Below are 17,806 nucleotides of genomic sequence, written 5' to 3' on the forward strand. Positions count from 1 at the left end.
CACTTGCAGAAAATGAGATGATTTATGCTCTATGCTGCGCCTCACTTATATATGACCAAAGTATGCTAGTCGTCGGTTTGCATAAGGTGCTGATGGCCTGTTTTCTATCAACCCATGACATGAATATTCAGCATGCTTTTCCCATGTTTGAGCAATAGTGCTGGCTGCCAACAGGGCCTACAGCTGGCCAACAAGAGGTATGCCCTTAGGGCTGGCCCGATAAGGCTCTTATGGGGCTTTATGGGTCATAGAATGGCCCATGGGCTGCCCCAAAACAGGCCCAAGTGCAGGGCAGCAAAGCAAGCTTTTGTCCATGCAGTTAATGTAACTACATGCTTGTTCTGGTGCCCTTACATCTAGCTGAAAGCCTAACAATGCGTGGTACACCTCTACATTCCAAAGGGTGGCCTAGTGTGGGGGGACATGCACACGTGACCATGACCATGTATGGGACTTGTACACCTGACCATGGACTCTAAAGTGGATCCTTGGTTGACTCGTCCCAGACTAGGGCTCACCAAGGGCCAGTTACCACTCTAGGTCCTGCACCTGAATTACAGATATGGCCACGTGGCATCCAAGGGCAGGATGCGCCTGACACATGGGTTACAAGCAGGAGTCATGATGAGTTTGTTAAAAATATTGGCTACAAAACCTGAAAAATATTTGGGAGACGTTTGCTGGGCAATGAACCACAAAGATCTTATCTAGCAAACATAGATGAAAAACAAAGCCATACTCAAATACCCCTGGTTGGGGTTGGGCACAATCATGATACTCACTTAAACTAGTAATGCTAATAAACACTATGAAATGGCACGACGCCAAACAAGATAGCAATGCCGAAAATTAAATGACACTCGCAACAGGTTTGGAAAGGGCAGACAATCCTTTGCAATATTTGTATTATCAAGGATTTCTCAGATACAAGCTTCATGGGCAATGAATGCGAGATTTCCAATGACACTTCGTGCAATGAAAATAGATACCAAACATGTTTGTGTCAATGCAAAATCAATCCAAAGCTTTAGGCGAGCAGTCCCTCACTCCCCAACCCCCAACACCTCATCATACAAAGATTGGCATCCATACGTGGGGATGTGTGCGCCACGCGGGGACACCAAAGACCAATATGTACAAGCACGTGGATGTAGAGCAGGTGTCTTGATTCTTCTTCTTCTCTCAGCCAAGAAGTAGATTTCGGAAAATGGTGGCGTCAGATTTGTACAGAAGTACTCCTAGTAGGTACAGAAGCAGCTCATGAACTGTACGGAGCAGTACGACCAGGACTTATGACTGTACGGACAGCAAGGCACAGATGATGATGTCATTGTACTGATGTATGGATTGTACAAAAGAAGTTGGCGCACATGTACAAACAGTATGTGCAGGCTGTACAGCCAGTTTGATGTGGGTGATGGTTCCCTCTCTCTCTCTCTCTCTTTCAGTACTTTTTCATTTTGTTGGGATGACACAGGATACCCCATACAGGTACTCCGATTTGTCTCATAGGCCGAGTTCGGTCTTTTGGAAGACGTTAATAAAATCTTTCTTTCTTTCTTTCTTTCTCTCTCTCTCTCTCTCGCCCCGTCAGGACAGGCTGGCTTTTGGAGGAGGAACTACTCTACCCTTGACCACATCTTCACCCTCCGTGCCATCATCGAGGAGATGTTGAGGGAGCTTGATGTTAGGGATATGGGCCTATCTAGAAACTCACAAGATGAGGAACACACTGAGTATGGGCCGTATTTGATAGACATGGGGACTGCAAATGGATTGGCCATCCTGAATGGCCTACAGAGATTCCCGACAGCGGGCGGTTTCACTAGCTTTCCACATCGGCATGGTGCTAGTATAGTGGACTATGTTATGGCTCAGCTCCCTCTTTTGAGGATTTTATGGTAGGCACTAGGCCGGTTGGAATAGCAGTGGATCATGCTATCTTGTCCTTCACTCTCACATTTCAGTTCAGCACCGCTCCATTGGGACAGGTCTCCACACACACTCATTATACCTGGGAGACTGACACCGTGTACACGGATGAGATATACAGACGCTTATGTGCTGAGGAAAGGAAAGCTATTGACAGGATGAGGACTGGGCGAGCATATGATCATGATGGTTTGGTAGCAGAGCACTTTATTCATGCCAGAGATATGCTTGCAGAGCTTATTGCTATGATGTTTAACCAAGCCATGTGTGAGGGTTTTCCTGAGGCTTGGAATATGTCCACAATTGTGTCTATCTTCAAGTCAGGGGATCCCATGCTTCCTGGGAATTATCGTACCATCATGATTGGTCACACATTGGCTAGATTATATGCATCTATTCTTGAGCAGGAGTTGAGTAGATGGGCAGAGAGAGAGGGCATACGTGCATCAGGGCAGGTAGGGTTCAGGAGAGGTTTCTCCACTCTTGACCATATCTTGACACTCAGAGCTATTATTGAGGAGGGCAGATTATATGGCAAGAGGATTTATTGTTGCTTTGTGGATTTCTACAAAGCTTTTGACACAGTACCGAGAGCCAGACTGATGCGCAGACTACAGGAGATGGGAGTGCGCATAGAGCTGATTTGGGGAATCATGGCTTTATACAGGACAGTTGTGGGGCAGGTACGTACTACTCAGGGTATATCTGAGATGGTTCACTCCACTATTGGGGTGAAACAGGGCTGCCCCCTTTCTCCCACCTTATTTGGGATGTATGTGGATGAGGTTTTGGACTATGTAGAGTGGGAGGGTGACAAAGGAGCACAGCTAGCAGGGACATGGATTCTGCTGTTATTGTATGCTGATGATATTGTGCTGATCTTAGATTCTCCAGAGGGGATGCAGCGTCATTTGGATGCATTGCACACGTTTGCACAGGACAGTGGATTGTCTGTTAACCTTGGTAAAACCAAGGTGATGGTGTTTAACACCACAGCACAGTGGGTTAGGAGGTCACCACCCACCTTTACATATGGTCAGGAGACAGTGGAGTATACACATGCATATACTTACCTTGGTGTGGTTTTTAGTGGCCCACTATTTTCCTTGCGGAGAGCAGCGGAGACCAGAGTGACCAGAGCTTATGCAGCATTGGGGAGTCTAGAGAGGATGTGTTCGCAGGTTCAGTTTTAGGAACCTCAAACAAAGCTCTGGCTCTTTGACACTTTGGTCACTTCAGCCATGCTATATGGAGTGGAGATATGAGGACCCTCAGTGGATCACCACAGCCGAGCTGGTAGCACTGATGGATGGAGATGTATGGAGAGGCCCTTGGTTTCTATGATTTCCCGAATGATTAGGGCCAAGGCCTCCATACCACATGATATTATCCATGCAGAGATGCCCCATTGGTAGTAGAGGCACTCACTCCATCAGTCTCCTTTATACATAGCACTTGGGCTCTCCCTAGAGACAGATATGCTCGCTTAGCCCTAGAGCCTTCACGACAGTTGGCATCACAGGGAGACAGATCATGTTGGTATGCACAGATGACAACCGCATGGCTTTAGTATGGACAGGCTACCTCCATTTCAGTACTCCCTGGATGCACCCTCCGTCTCTTTCACACGGGCAGAGATTACCAAACTTATCAGGCAGGACTTGACAGCTTGGTTTCAACCGCATGGCTTTAGTATGGACAGGCTACCTCCATTTCAGTACTCCCTGGATGCACCCTCCGTCTCTTTCACACCGGCAGAGATTACCAGACTTATCAGGCAGGACTTGACTCAGCTGGACACTAGGAGGACATGGATACAGCCGACACACGAGCTTGGTACGAAGATGGCTTTCTATAGAGATCATCTTCTCCAGCTCACGCAGGATGGGTTTGTGATTAGACCCAGCTACATGGATACTCATCTTTCTCATGGGGTACGGTGTGCTATTGGTCAGATGCACACATCCTCACACCAGCTATTGATTGAGACTGGCAGATTCAGAGGAGTACTAGCTGAGGCCAGGATTTGTTAGCTGTGCCAAATGGAGCCAAAGATAGAGTTACATTACATATGTCACTGTCCAGTATATTATGAGATACGAGGCCGTTTTCACTGCCTGTTCAGAGAGGGTTTCGGACCACTTTCCAGAGTCATGAGATACCAGGATCAGAGATGCCTCGGATTATACTTGCTGGAGCTGCGTAGACATAGAGAGGGTCTCTTGAGAGGGAGGGGATCAAAGAGGGAGAGACACCTACAGAGGCAAATTACAAACTTATTTCGACTAGAGATTGAGCAGTAAGGCCAGAAGGCATTGCAGCTAGCCCCAGAGTATAGCCGCACCAGAGGTACACTGATTGATCGGGATATAGAGCTGGGCCAGTCCAGACGCCCCAAGATGAGAGGCCCATCTCGACACCGGCGGAGACTACAACAGAGGATCAGGACCATACTAACACGGCATGGGAGACGTCCAGTCAGAGTGCTCACCATGGAGGACATTGAGGATATCCGCCATCGACCGATGAGAGACATCTTTGGATAGTGAGGTATATGATGCTTACCTTTGTTGCTGGAGTTTTCCTTCCCAGATGTTATCCATTAGGAGCTCCTAGTACCTTACTTTTCCTCATAGTTGTTGTTTCAGTTTCAGTTAGTTGTTTAGGTATTTTAGCTTTTCTTGCACAGACATTGTATCAGATCCACCAATTGTTGTAACCTTTTTGGTCTCATAGGTCATTTTGGGCTTTTGAGGACGTTAATATATCATTTCATTTCTCTCTCTCTCTCAATGAGAGGATCAGTTTGCTCCACGGGGTTACCTCTCTCTCAATGAGAGGAACAGAGTGATGAGACAGGACATATGGCAGCGCTACATACAGGAGACATGGACAGCACCAGAGAGCCCACTACCACCGAAGATGCTGTATTACGGAGACCACTTTATGAGCATCTCAGGGGATGGGTTTATACAGCGACCGTGGTATATGGATGTATACATGCCACACAGCTCTTGCATTGCTATTGGACAGCTACAAGTCTCATCACATCAGCTAGAGATAGAGGCTGGGAGAGCGGCACGGGTTCCCAGAGCCGAGCGGATATGCAGATTGTGCCGCGAGGAGGTGGAGACTGAGGATCACTTTGTATGTAGATGTAGAGCCCACTAGGGGGTCAGAGATAGTTATGTAGGATTGTTTGAGGAGCACTCTTCACTACATCAGTTGATGGAGGCCTCAGACCAACAACAGCTTGGCAGACTACTACTAGAGCTTCATAGTTCTCGAGAGAGACTCCTCCAGACACCCGCTCCCACTAGGGGTGGGAGACAGTCCCAGCTCACAGATTTCTTCCAGAGAGCTATGCCAGTGCGAGCTGATGTACCACGTGGGGTGACCGCACAGAGAGCAGAGGAATTGAGAGCCAGGAGGAGACCTAGACAGACTGGACACAGAGCACCCCGACTCCGTCACCGAGAGATAGCAGCTATCCGGATGAGACACCAGATGGAGACACAGGAGAGGCTAGCTCGCTTTCATTCAGACTCAAGGGACATGTTCACGCCACTCACAGCCTCACCATCGGCGATGTATGATATCTTATATCCCTCTTATGGCACTGGATGGAGTTAGACATAGATCTGCATAGCATGCTTGTACTACCCCTTCAACATATAGAGATGCATCTTGCCTTAGCACTCCATCCACATCCCCACCCCCCTTTATATTGTTTGTATATGGGCTCCACCGATCCATGATGATCACAGTTGTATCCAGACACATGCACACTTTTTCTTTCCTTTCTTTTCCTTTTCTGCCGATGACCGGAAGAACACAGTTGTATTATTTTTTGTCTCATAGGCCGACTTTGGCCTCTCGTAAACGTTAATCTCTCTCTCTCTCTCTCTCTCTCTCTCTCTCTCTCTCTCTCTCTCAAGGCTCAACCCTCAACTTTCAAGGCTCAAGCTCAAGAGTCAAGGGCCAAGGGTCAAGCTCTCTAGGCTCAAGGGCTAAGGCCTCAGTACCCCATGAGATTATTAGAGCCGAGATGGGAGCACCACTGATCGTAGTCGAGGCTCTTGCCAAATCAGTGTCCTTCATTCATAGCACATGGGAGCTTCCCCGACACCGGTATGCACGACTTGCTTTAGAGTCCTCTCATCAGCTAGCCATGGAGGGAGACACTTCATGTTGGTATGCGCAGATAGCATCCTGGTTTGACCTCCACGGGTTCAGTTTAGACAGACTTCCACCCTTCCAGTACTCTCTGGAGGCACCCTCCCTCACCTTGACACATTTTGAGATTAGTAGAGTCATTAGACAGGACCTCATTCAGTTGGACACTAGGAGGACATGGCTAGAGCCCTCACAGGAGTTGGGGACGTAGATGGCTTTCTATAGAGACCATCTTCTCCGCACCACTGAGGATGGCTTTATACTTAGACCGAGCTACATGGATACCCAATCTGTCTCATGGATTGAGGTGCGCCATTGCGCAGATCCGCACCTCTTCACATCAGTTAGAGATAGAGACAGGCAGATTTAGAGGCATACCTCCAGGGGACAGGATTTGTCACATTTGTTGGATAGAGCCAGAGACGGAGGAGCACTACATCTGTCGCTGCACAGCATATTATGAGATTCGAGGGCGCTACCATTGCCTTTTCAGAGAGGTATTTGGACCACTGGCTAGAGTCATGGACTATTGTGATTAGCGATGCTTGGGTTTTCATCTCCTGGAGATCCGCATGCTCAAAGAGTCCATTATCAGAAGTAGACGCCCAATTGGCAGGGAGTCCACACAGAGACAGATTACTGACTTCTTTAGAGGGACTACCCGGGAGGGGACACAGCCGACAGCCCAGCAGTGGGCACCCCGTGGTACTCTAGTTGAGAGAGCTATCCAGTTGGGCAGATCTAGACGCTCGAGGGTTTGCGGATCCTTACATCGGAGACAGTGCCTACACCGGAGGATTCAGAGCATCATTGCGAGGCATCGGGCTCGTCCAACCAGGCATCTCACTATGGCAGATATCCAGGCCATCCGGCAGAGACCCATGCTAGAGCTCCTAGGATGATTACGACTCCAGCCATATACTGTTGTACTCATTGTCACTTTTGTACTCCCCCATATTCATGTATTCAGGTATCCATGTACTCATGTACCCCATTTTGACTAGTAGCATTAGCTTCCCCCCTATGATATATTGTGGGGCTATCTCTTTTCTTTTCCAGACAGTGTATCAGATGTCACATGGTTGTAACTTTGGTCTCATAGGTCACTCTGGCCTTTTGACGACATTAATATAAAATTTCATTTCATTTCATTTCTCAAGCTCTCTTTCCCTCTCTCAAGCTCTCTCTCTCTCTTTAGACTTTGGCAATGAGGTCCGGAGGAAAGAACAAGTATGAGGCACTCGCCTTATATACCACAACTGAGAAACCTACCGGTAATTCGGGGTCATGGAAATGGACGTGTAACTTTTGCGAGAAGGGTTACACAAGTAGCGTCACAAGGCTCCTTGCACATGTGTCCAAGCTTGGTGGGGAAGTAGCGCCGTGCAAGGAGATTCCCCAAGAAATTGCGGATGGTATAGTGAAGAAGTACTCGCTCATCCGCAACCAAGGCAAAGGTGGAGGTGGGGGAGCCGGAGCTTCCATGTCCGGTACCTCCACATCCGTGACTCCATCACCCATCCCATCCGGCTCCGGCTCCGGCTCCGCCTCCGGCGGTTCCAACTTCCAATCAAAGAGGCCAAGGGAGGAGAGCCCTTCGGTAATGAGGCAAACCGCCATCGGTGCAAACATTAACAACCTCACCTGTGTGAAGGCGAAGATGAAAGCCGTGAATGAGGAGATTGCACGCACGATGATAGACTGCGATCTCTCCTTCAATGTGCTCAAGGTTCCACAATGGCACAAAATGGTGAAGGCCATTGCGGAGGTGGGCCATCCCATGGTGAATGGCATGGTATCGCTTACCATGAGATGCGCACCACCGCGCTTGATGACGAGAGGCAAAGGATCAACGACAAACTCACACCCGTGCGGGAAGGATGGGAGAAGTATGGTTGCTCTATCCTCTCCGATGGATGAAGTGATCGGAAGAAGAGAGGTATCATAAACATCCTTGTTTCATGCGCTCTCGGCACATACTTCTTACGCGCCGTGGATATCGGAAAGGCGGGGCAAAAAATATCGGGGGACTTTATCTATCGTCACATCCAGTAAGCCATCATACAGGTATGTACTATGTACTATGTTCAAGCTTCTAACTTCTAAGAATGTCATTGCATTTGCCAAATTGCCATTGTGTTACTTGTAGGTCGGACATGAAAATGTAATTTAAGTCATCACGGACAATGCATCCAATTGCCGCAAAATGGGGCGCTTGGTAGAGGTGGAGTTCCCATCCATTGTATGGACTCCTTGTGCCTCCCATTGTTTAGACCTACTCATGGAGGATGTGGGGAAGCTAGAGTGGGTGAAGAGGGTGGTTGCACAAGGCCTATTCATTGTGAATTTCTTCACAAAGAAGGTAAAGGTGCTCGCTATGTTTCGCGAGCAAAGTGACTCGGAGCTTAAGAAGGCCTCTTCCACGCGGTTTGCCTACATGTGGCTTCTCTTGGAGCGGCTAAATGACGTGCAACCAAAGCTCCAGATAACCGTCTCCCCGGATTTCGTCGCATGGCTAAGAGAGGAGTTGGTAACTAGTGCGGATGAGGCCCGAGCCGTTCAACGGCTATGCATGAGAGAGTCCTTTTGGCGCGAAGTGCGAGCCATTGTCATTGCGGTGACTCCCTTGTATAGGGTTTTGCGCATGGCCAACATGGAGGGTCCACATTGGGGCTACTCACCCACTTCATGCGAGAGCCTCTAGCGGAGATTCGTGCACCACTGTGCTTGATGAGGACCCCGACACTCCTATGGAGGGGATTAGGTAAACCCATGTCCCATGTTTTCAAATCTCGTTTTCACATCTCTTTCTCGTTCCTTAAAGACTTAACCTTAAAGTGAAATTTTTGCATTCTAGGGATCCTACCGAGCCTCCACCCACTCCGCGACGTGATTCAATCGTGGCGCTTGTGGAGAGGAGGCGGCGATGGATGCATAGACCTATCCATGGTCTTGCGGCCTTGTTGCATCCCGCCTACAAAGTACCAAGACTCTTCGCCGATGAGGAGCTACTTTCCGATCGGGATGCCTACTTGCCAAGGATACTTCCCGTCCACAAGCAAAGAGACTTCCTTCAAGAGCTCATTCGGTATAATGATCACAGGAGAGCCGCTTTCACGAACCCACTTTGCTTGAGTAAGGAGTCAATGGTCCGGCCACTTTTTTGGTGGGAGTCATTTGGTTATCAAATGGCTCACGTACAAAAAGTGCCTTTAAGAGTCTTGTCACAAGTGACTATTGAATATTCAATATATAGTGTATACTCTAGAGTCATAACTACTAACTAGTTCTTACATTCTAATTTCTAACTTTCTTCTTTTTCATAGGATTTCTCTTCGGAGGCATGTGAGAGGAACTAGAGTTCCTACTCACTCATACACACAAAGATACGAAACCGTCTCAACACCATGCAGTTAGAGCGGCTTGTATATTGCCGTGCTAACATGCGCATGGTAGAGAAGATGCATGACATGGAGATCTCCAAACAAGTAGAGATCTCCGGAGTTCAAAGTTCGACTCATTAATAATGATTTATAAATGCATGACTAAAGTCTAATAATTTATAAATGTTGGAACTTTGCTTTCAGGTGAATGTCGACAAGTTCAAGTTGACAGTGGACACTATTAAGAGTGTCCACAAGGAGCGAGATCTAGATGAGGAGGCCATATATGCCAATCTCTACAGGGAGCTAGAGGAGATTGACCGTCGAGTTTCTCGTACTTGTAGAGATCGCGTAGCTAGAGGTGGCACACAAGTGGGAGGTCGCGATTGCACTGTTCGGCACCCTACTTCGACCTCGGTGGCTACATATGTGAGGCGTGGCTCCGGCTCGACTTCGAGGAGCACTTTAGCACTTGTTGCTGAAGAAGAGGATGCTGCTATTGCAGGCATCAGAGAGCCCGAGTACGATGACGAGGGCAATGTCCTTAGCGAGGGCAGTTTTGGGTTGGCCTCTGATGATGGAAGCACCTCTAGCGAGGGCATTCCTTCCCCTAGTGATTTCTCTGAGGAGGAGGACTAGAGTCTAGACTCTAGTCTCTAGAGTCTAGAGTTTAGACATTTTTGTACTTAGTGTTGTGACTAGTCAGTGGTCACGACACACTTTTTTGTATTTCCTATTGTAGGTCGTGGGCCACGACTCTTATTTATGGCATGTTCAATGTTCATTGTTCATGACTCTTGAGTTTTTGTATTAGTTTATGTCATATGACAAATTACACCTTCTCTAGACTTTGCATCTCTACATGTGTACAAATATCTTTTTTTCAAGTGTTTTTTAAAGTGGATCGTACCTCAATCGAACTTATTTTTCAAAATTTAAAAGTCCCGTACCGGTATTGTTTTTTCGTACCTTCGTTTCATACCTGACAACTATGTAACAAACACTCATAGAGACCGAAAGATGTGTGAAAGGTTATCTTAAGTACATCTAGAGACGTCACTCTCACTTGATGATAACCACTCTTGAGATCAATGCGACTAAATATGTGATCTTTACCACCACATTTAAAGCATTTGCCCTCTCGCATGTATTAGACCCTCTACTGCTAAGATAACCCGAAAGTGCTCCTCTTGTTCCATGGCTTATTCTCTTGTACATTTTCAGCTTTCGGAGCACTTTTGGAATCCTTGAAGCCCCTTTTTGGTGGCTCTCCACCTTTTTGCATTGTAAAACCAACTTTGTCCTTTCCTTTCTCCATGCTTAGGTCAATATTTCATTGCACCCATTTGACATTGAGTTGCTCGGAGACTAAAGCTGAATTTATGAGTTGTTGTAGAGTTTGATTTGGGTAAATTTCAAGTGCATTTTGGAAGATGGGTTGCAGCTCCAACTCAAACTTCCTCTTTTGTTCCCCTTCATCTATCATGATAAAGGAAATCACTTCCAATAGTACCTTCCAAAAGTTTGATACATAAGAAGTGATTGATTCCCCTTCTTTCTGGCCCAATCAATCCCACTTTTTGCATATGTTCTTCGCAAACAATTCGAATTCAGCCCATGTAGCAACAGTGTTGTTGGAAAGCTTCTTGGCCAACCAGCAGGTATGCCATGCAATGCACAAAATGTATTGGACAATCTCCCTTTCATTTAGCTTGTAGCTGGTGTGGTCATTCTGGGTGTAGACAAAATGTCCCCAGGCTAACCAGAATATCGAACTCTCAATCAATGTCCCCAACCCTACTAGATCCAACCTACTGGCCCTTGACACAAACATAAGTCCCCTACCATCCAAGTGCCAATCCACATGACCCTTGGCATAGACATAGTCTCTTGCCATCTAGGTGTCATCTCCACACCATGGAGCTCGTCCAGAGGAGAGGTTCAAAGCTCGTCCAGAAGTCAGAAGTGCGCAAAATGCCCAAGTGATGACACACACAACCTGAAGACAAGTGTTTTCTCAAAGAACTGTTGTGGTTACCTGCAAGAGGGCTAGGTTAGATGAATTTCAACAAGCACAATAATGCATGCATCCTTCAAAAGAGGCCGAGAGTTTTCGGAGAGGAGAGCACACAACATGCATGAATGCAAAGCATCATGCTTCCCCTGAAAATGAACACACTAAATAACTTCCCGAGACTTGATTGTACCTATGAACATAAGCATTGGCATCACCAGGGGGGTCGAATTGCAATATGTGAGTGACCTTTGGTATATCCAAACCCCTTGCAGCTACATCCGTACATAGGAGGAGAGCCGAATCTTGTTTGTTAAATTCAAAAAAGGTGTCTGTTCGTTCTTGTTGTGACATGTTGCCATGCAAACGTAAACTCTTGCACTCAAGAAAGCCTCTAGCATGATTTTGCTCTTCTCTTGGAAAGAAACTCCAGTGAAAATCATTCAAGAGAGCGTAGTGGAAATCCACAGAATCACATGTAGAGAGGAATACAACTACCTGCAAAAAACCATGTAGGAGTACAAGCTCATTGAATACATGAACAGACCATATGATCTGCTGTCGGAAAACCATAGATCAACCAAAATCTCCAAAAGGCAAGGCGAAACTAGAACATGACTCAGTGAACATTAATAATTTTATGGGAATAACAAATTAAAGTGAAGAACAAGACCTTATGACCACTAGCTTTGTCCAGCCACATCCGTAGCACCACCAACAATGTCACTAACCGCAAGTTGCATGGCACTGAAACCAGAGCAAGTCAGAAATGAAACAAAGTATGCATGGAATGCTAACCCTCCGTGGATACTTACCTCACTAACACACTTATCTGTTTTCTGCAGCCCAAAATTACAAGGCACCTGTGTCAATAAGTATAAAGTGCACAGTACCTGTTACATATGTCTGAACTAGCTGTACTGGCATAGTGTATTCCAAGAGACCATGAGCAACCTTGGTATTTTTTGGGCCATCACCATAAGCACACAATTTTGTTGATTTAGCAGATGTCTCAGCACTTAATTTGATTTGAGGTTGTGGGGCTTCTGTTAGGCCCACTGTTGCTGGATTTCTCAAGCTTAGAGATGCAAGCTCCATAACTTCATCACCCAAGGTAGCAGATAATAGCAGATGCTGACGATTTCTCTCTCTGCTTCTTGAGTGCTTTTTTGAAACAGAAGATGGCTGGGAATCAAGAAAAGATAGAATGCTTTTTATCTCTTTACCAAAACCAAGATCTAAGAGCCTGCAACAACAAATGAATGTAAAAGATTCAGCTTTTATTTTGCAAATCAAGACTTATCATCTATCAAACCGAGGAAGCCCATTTTAAGAAGAAAAGTGCAGCCTGGTATTCAATCCACCAAATTTTCATCTCTATACTTAGCTCACAACGTGTAAGAGCATACCGCCTGTTCTTGACCTCATCTGTAATTTGCATAATGCAAGACCCGTACTTTTTTTTTGCAAGACATGAGAATTCTATTAAGTATGAACAGACCAATACAAAATTATGGCCAAAGACCAATTAATAATCATCACAGAAGGCAAGGTGTGTGCAACCAATCTGGAACTTGATGATTCCAAGAGAGTTCTGAGGGAGTGCAAGAGAAGTCCCATGATCCCATTCCCTAAGAAAGGTAGTGCACCAAGCATTTTGTGAGGCCTTGTCTAGGGACAAGCCGCCAGTGTGTACGGCCAAGGGGTAGTCAAGGTCAGTGTCATGCATGTCCCACACATATCATTATGCCCGTACCGCACACCATTGTAACCCTCTTGGAATGTTGTAACATTCTCAGGTCGTCCCGGCCACTTATTAGGACATTGGTCAGGTGCCCTTCTTCAGGTCAAGGGTCAAATGCATCATCACCCTGGTGTGTACGAATCTCTCTTTGGAGTACTAGCAACACCTCACAGTTTGGGGACATGGTCATTTCCATGTATGGAAATCTTGGGCAGCCATGTGGCCACCCTATTTGGGGGCCATGGCCTTTCTAGGTGACCCATGGGCAGGCGCCCATGGCCCATACAGGTGGATGCCCAATACAAGTTGGCAAAAGGGTTTTATTCCCCACGAATTGCAAAAACGACAAAAGTCAGCCAGCCTTATATGCATTTCAGTCCTGGACAGGTATCTCAAACAATCTTGCATACAGATATGGTAGATGCCCCTGCCAGAGGGAGTCCTCAACATTAATGCAAGGAGACCAGGTCCCAAAGCAGTCCCAAGTCAGCGTGGAGTAAAAACGCACATGTTTCAGCTTGTAAACAGCAAAACGCACCATCTCCTAATATCCAGCACATGCTCTACTAGGCGGCCAGCATTCAGCCCCAAATTTCCAGCATCTACACGATGAATCGGTCAGTACACACAGGGTTTTACAGCCCTGCAGGTCAGTCATTTACTTCATACAGAAATACAAGCAAATACTCCTATGGGTAAAGGCCCTTCTGAGGGTTATTGGAATCCAGTCCTGTGTGCTGCTACTCTCTCTCAGGAATCCCGCCCTACCACCTCTACTTTCTTTACCGCCTCGATGGTAGAGAGAGCTATCCGCCGGTTACAGCATGGGAGATCGGCTGACCACACAGGTACACAGAGTGAGCATCTTATTTATGCAGCTGACACACTGGGACCCTTTGTTGCTCACCTCTTTAATAGGGCACTAGTGGAGGGCCTACCAGCTGAGTGGACTATGCACACCATCGTGCCTCTCCACAAAGCGGGAGACATGCTAGACCCCAGCAACTACAGGACTATCATGATTGGTCATACATTGGGGGCCAAACTTTATGGCGTTGTGCTCGAGGCAGAGTTGAGCTCATATGCACAGAAGGAGGGACTGCGAGCACCAGGGCAGGCTGGATTCCGGCGAGCTTTCTCCACTATTGACCATATATTCACTCTGAGATGTCTGATTGACCAGGCTAGGGTGCGGGAGAAGAGATTATACTGCTGCTTTGTGGATTTCCGCAAACAATTGACACGGTGCCACGAGGTATTTTTGCCTCGCAATCAAGTATGTATCACATATTACACCCCCATTATGGTAGTGGTTGGAGCTAGACAGATCTGCATTGCATTCTTGTATACCCTGCGCATATAGGTTGCATACTGAGCCTCTAGCAGTAGTGCTCCATCCATCACACCCCCCCAAGCTCAGTACTTTCATAGTTTATTTCATGTTCATTTTGTCCTCTTTTTTTATGGACATCCAGAAGACATTCACAGTTGTACATTGATTTGTCTCATAGGTCGAGTTCGGCCTCTAGTAGACGTTAATACAGCTTTCTCTCTCTCTCTCTCTCTCTCTCTCTCTCTCTCTCTCTCTCTCTGTGTGCTACCCAGGATAGGGGCCTTACAGTGAACCTTGGGAAGACCAAGGTAATGGTGTTTAACACCTCTCAGCAGTGGGCCAACCGGTTGCCTGAGTTCACCTATGGTGGGGAGACAGTACAGAGAGTCGGGAGATATGTCTACCTAGGGGTCACTTTTGCTGGACCACCCTTTACTATGAGGAGGGTAGTGGAGGACAGATTCAATATAGGATATGCTGCACTTGAGAGCCAGTGTGCACACATCCAGTTTCATGAGCCTCGGATGAAGCTCTGGTTATTTGACACGTTGGTTACACCAGTGCTTTTGTACGGCACTCCCATCTGGGGGACCGAGTCTCTAACATAGGCGGAGGAGTGGATCTACAGCAGAGCTGCCAGCCTCGAGTGGAGGGGAGTTTTATGATGGGTGGGAGCAGATGGAGAGACCACTAGTGATGATGATCTCTTGCATGATCAAGAGTAAATCATCAGTACCACATGAGATAGTCCGGGCAGAGATGGGAGCCCCACCGAATCCCGATCGTAGCCGAGGCCCTCTTCCAGACGGTCACTTTCATACATAGGCTATGGAGCCTCTCCAAGCACAGATAATCTAGACTCGCACTAGAGTCGTCTAGACAGCTCACATCACACGGCGACACAGAGTGCAGGTATGCCCAGACTAGACTGCCTTCCACCTTTAGAGTACAGCCTGGACTCCCCCTTCCTCGAGTTGAGCTGGAGTGAGCTCAACAAGATCATCAGGATGGATATCATTCAGCTACACATAGCACGCACATGGATCACACCGGCCGCGCCACTAGTAGGGACGAAGATGGCTAAGTGGCTTTCTACCGAGAGCATCTTCTCCACTTATCCCCTGATGGTTTTGTTGTTTGCCTGAGGTACATGGACATTCACCTCTCTCACGGAGTCAAATGTGCTATTGGCCAAATCCGCACATCTTCACATTAGCTGAGGATAGAGACCGGTCGATATGGAGCCGTCTCCCTTCCCCTTAAGAATCGGATTTGCGAGCTTTGTCAGCTAGAGCTAGAAACTGAGGAGCACTACATATGTCGGTGCCCAGTGTACTACAAGATCCGAGGGCGCTTTCATTGCCTCTTCCGAGATGGATTTGGGCCATTGTCCAGAGTGATGGACTACTCAGACCAACATTGCCTTGCGCTTTTTCTCCTCGACCTAGTAGACACTGAGACCACATCTGACATCATACGCTCCAGACAAGGGAGACATGTCCGAGACACAGGCCAGCGCACCCTTACTGACTTCTTCAGAGCAGCAGCAACCCCGCGTACCGTTGACCACGAGTCGACTGGGCCCACACAGCCACCTCGAGGATTCACCTTGGACAGAGCTGGAGAGCTATGTAGAGCACGGCGTCCACGACCCGCTAGGTTGCGGCCCCAGCCGAGACATTATCAGAGGATACATGCGATATTGGCACGACCTCGACGAATGTTGGATCGACCTATGCAAAACATCCCTGGATCGACCTATGCAAAACATTATGGGATGAGTCTTATCTTAGCTGCTTCCCATAGCCTACCATTTTTCCAGTTCCACACTTTTATCAGATATGCCTTGTTCTGGTAGTTGTATCAGGCCACTAGTTCCTCTTTGGCCACATGTTATAGCTAGTTGCTTTTCATTTTCTACTCAGGACATTTAGTTTCCTTCAGCTTTGGATGTATTGGTACTTTAGTCTCATAGGCCACTTCGGCCTCTTGTAGACATTAATCTCTCTCTCTCTCTCTCTCTCTCTCTCTCTCTCTCTCTCTGCCTCCCCTCCTACCGCCCGCCAACCCCTCGCTCTCTCTGCTGCACATACCCCTCTGCCCGCTACACCCCCCCCTCTTTGTTGTGCCTCCTGCACTCTCTGCCCGCTAGCCCCTCACTCTCTCTGCGCCTCCCTCTCTCTACTCTCTCTCTCTCTACGCCTCCCTCTCTCCCTGCGCCTCCCTCCTCCTGCCCGCCAGACCCTCGCTCTCTCTGCTGTGCATACCCCTCTGCCTGCTCTAGGCTTGATAAGCTAGAGAAAGAGATTAGATATTTTCATGATTTTTAATCTAGTAAAAATGATGGTTAATTCTTTTTAGGCGAATCTCCTTGAACATACTGTTTGAGCCAAGAAATGTGAAAAGTCGGATGAACCTTCCCCCATGAAGGTGGAAGTTCCAACTTGTCACTGACAACTGAACTTTTCTCAAGAATCTTGAAAGGTCCATAGAAGCGAGGTCGCAACTTTGGAAAAACTGATTTCACTGTTTTGTAGCGGTGAGGTGCCACATATAACAAGACTAAATCTCCTTCTTGAAAATCTGCATGTCGACGATGCTTGTTGGCTTGTTTTTTATATTTTTGTTGCACATGGATCAATTTATCTCGAACTTGCACAAGCACATCTTGCATCTCCTGAACCAACTGATCTGCCAACGCCACTTTGTGTTGTAAAACAAAGTTTGTAGGCACAAGAGGAGTATGCCCATATGCTGCTTGAAATGGAGTTAATCCAATTGCTGAATGATGGGAATTATTATAAGCAAATTCCACGAGTGGCAAATAATCTTCCCATGATGCCAAACGGGATTGAATGTAATGTCGAATCATTTCTTCCAATATCTGATTGACTCTTTCAGTCTCTCCATCTGTTTGAGGATGATAGGCTAAACTGAACAACAAATTCGTGCCAAGAGATTTGAACAAAGACGTCCAAAAATGTCCAGTGAACTTTGGATCTCTGTCAGAGATGATGGTCTTTGGCAAACCATGCAATTTGAAGACATGTTGCACGAACAATGACGCCACATCTGGGGCTGAAGCAGCTTTCTTGCAAGGAATGAAATGCGCCATTTTGGAAAATCGATCAACCACCACAAGAATCTGAGCATTGCCTTTGGATGAACGAGGCAAAGTGGTAATAAAATCCATACTGATACTTTCCCATCTCTCATTGGGAACT

General features: G+C 47.0%; 1 protein-coding gene across 7 annotated transcripts in view; it reads right to left on the reverse strand.

The window, feature by feature from the left end:
* The window catches only part of LOC147609683 (P-loop containing nucleoside triphosphate hydrolases superfamily protein), an 89,177-nt gene that overhangs the window by 27,918 nt on the left and 43,453 nt on the right, over positions 1-17,806 (reverse strand). For all 7 annotated transcript variants that reach the window (XM_086787396.1, XM_086787394.1, XM_086787392.1 and 4 more), the window contains 3 exons: positions 12,399-12,751; positions 12,179-12,252; positions 11,699-12,003 (listed from right to left, as the gene is read on the reverse strand). In XM_086787396.1, the coding sequence (XP_086643522.1) occupies positions 11,699-12,003; positions 12,179-12,252; positions 12,399-12,751 (732 nt within the window). The remainder of the gene's footprint in view (positions 1-11,698; positions 12,004-12,178; positions 12,253-12,398; positions 12,752-17,806) is intronic.

Source organism: Cibotium barometz, chromosome 51 (assembly GCF_041138505.1).
Source record: "Cibotium barometz isolate CiBa-2024 chromosome 51, ASM4113850v1, whole genome shotgun sequence".
Taxonomy (NCBI): Eukaryota; Viridiplantae; Streptophyta; class Polypodiopsida; order Cyatheales; family Cibotiaceae; genus Cibotium; species Cibotium barometz.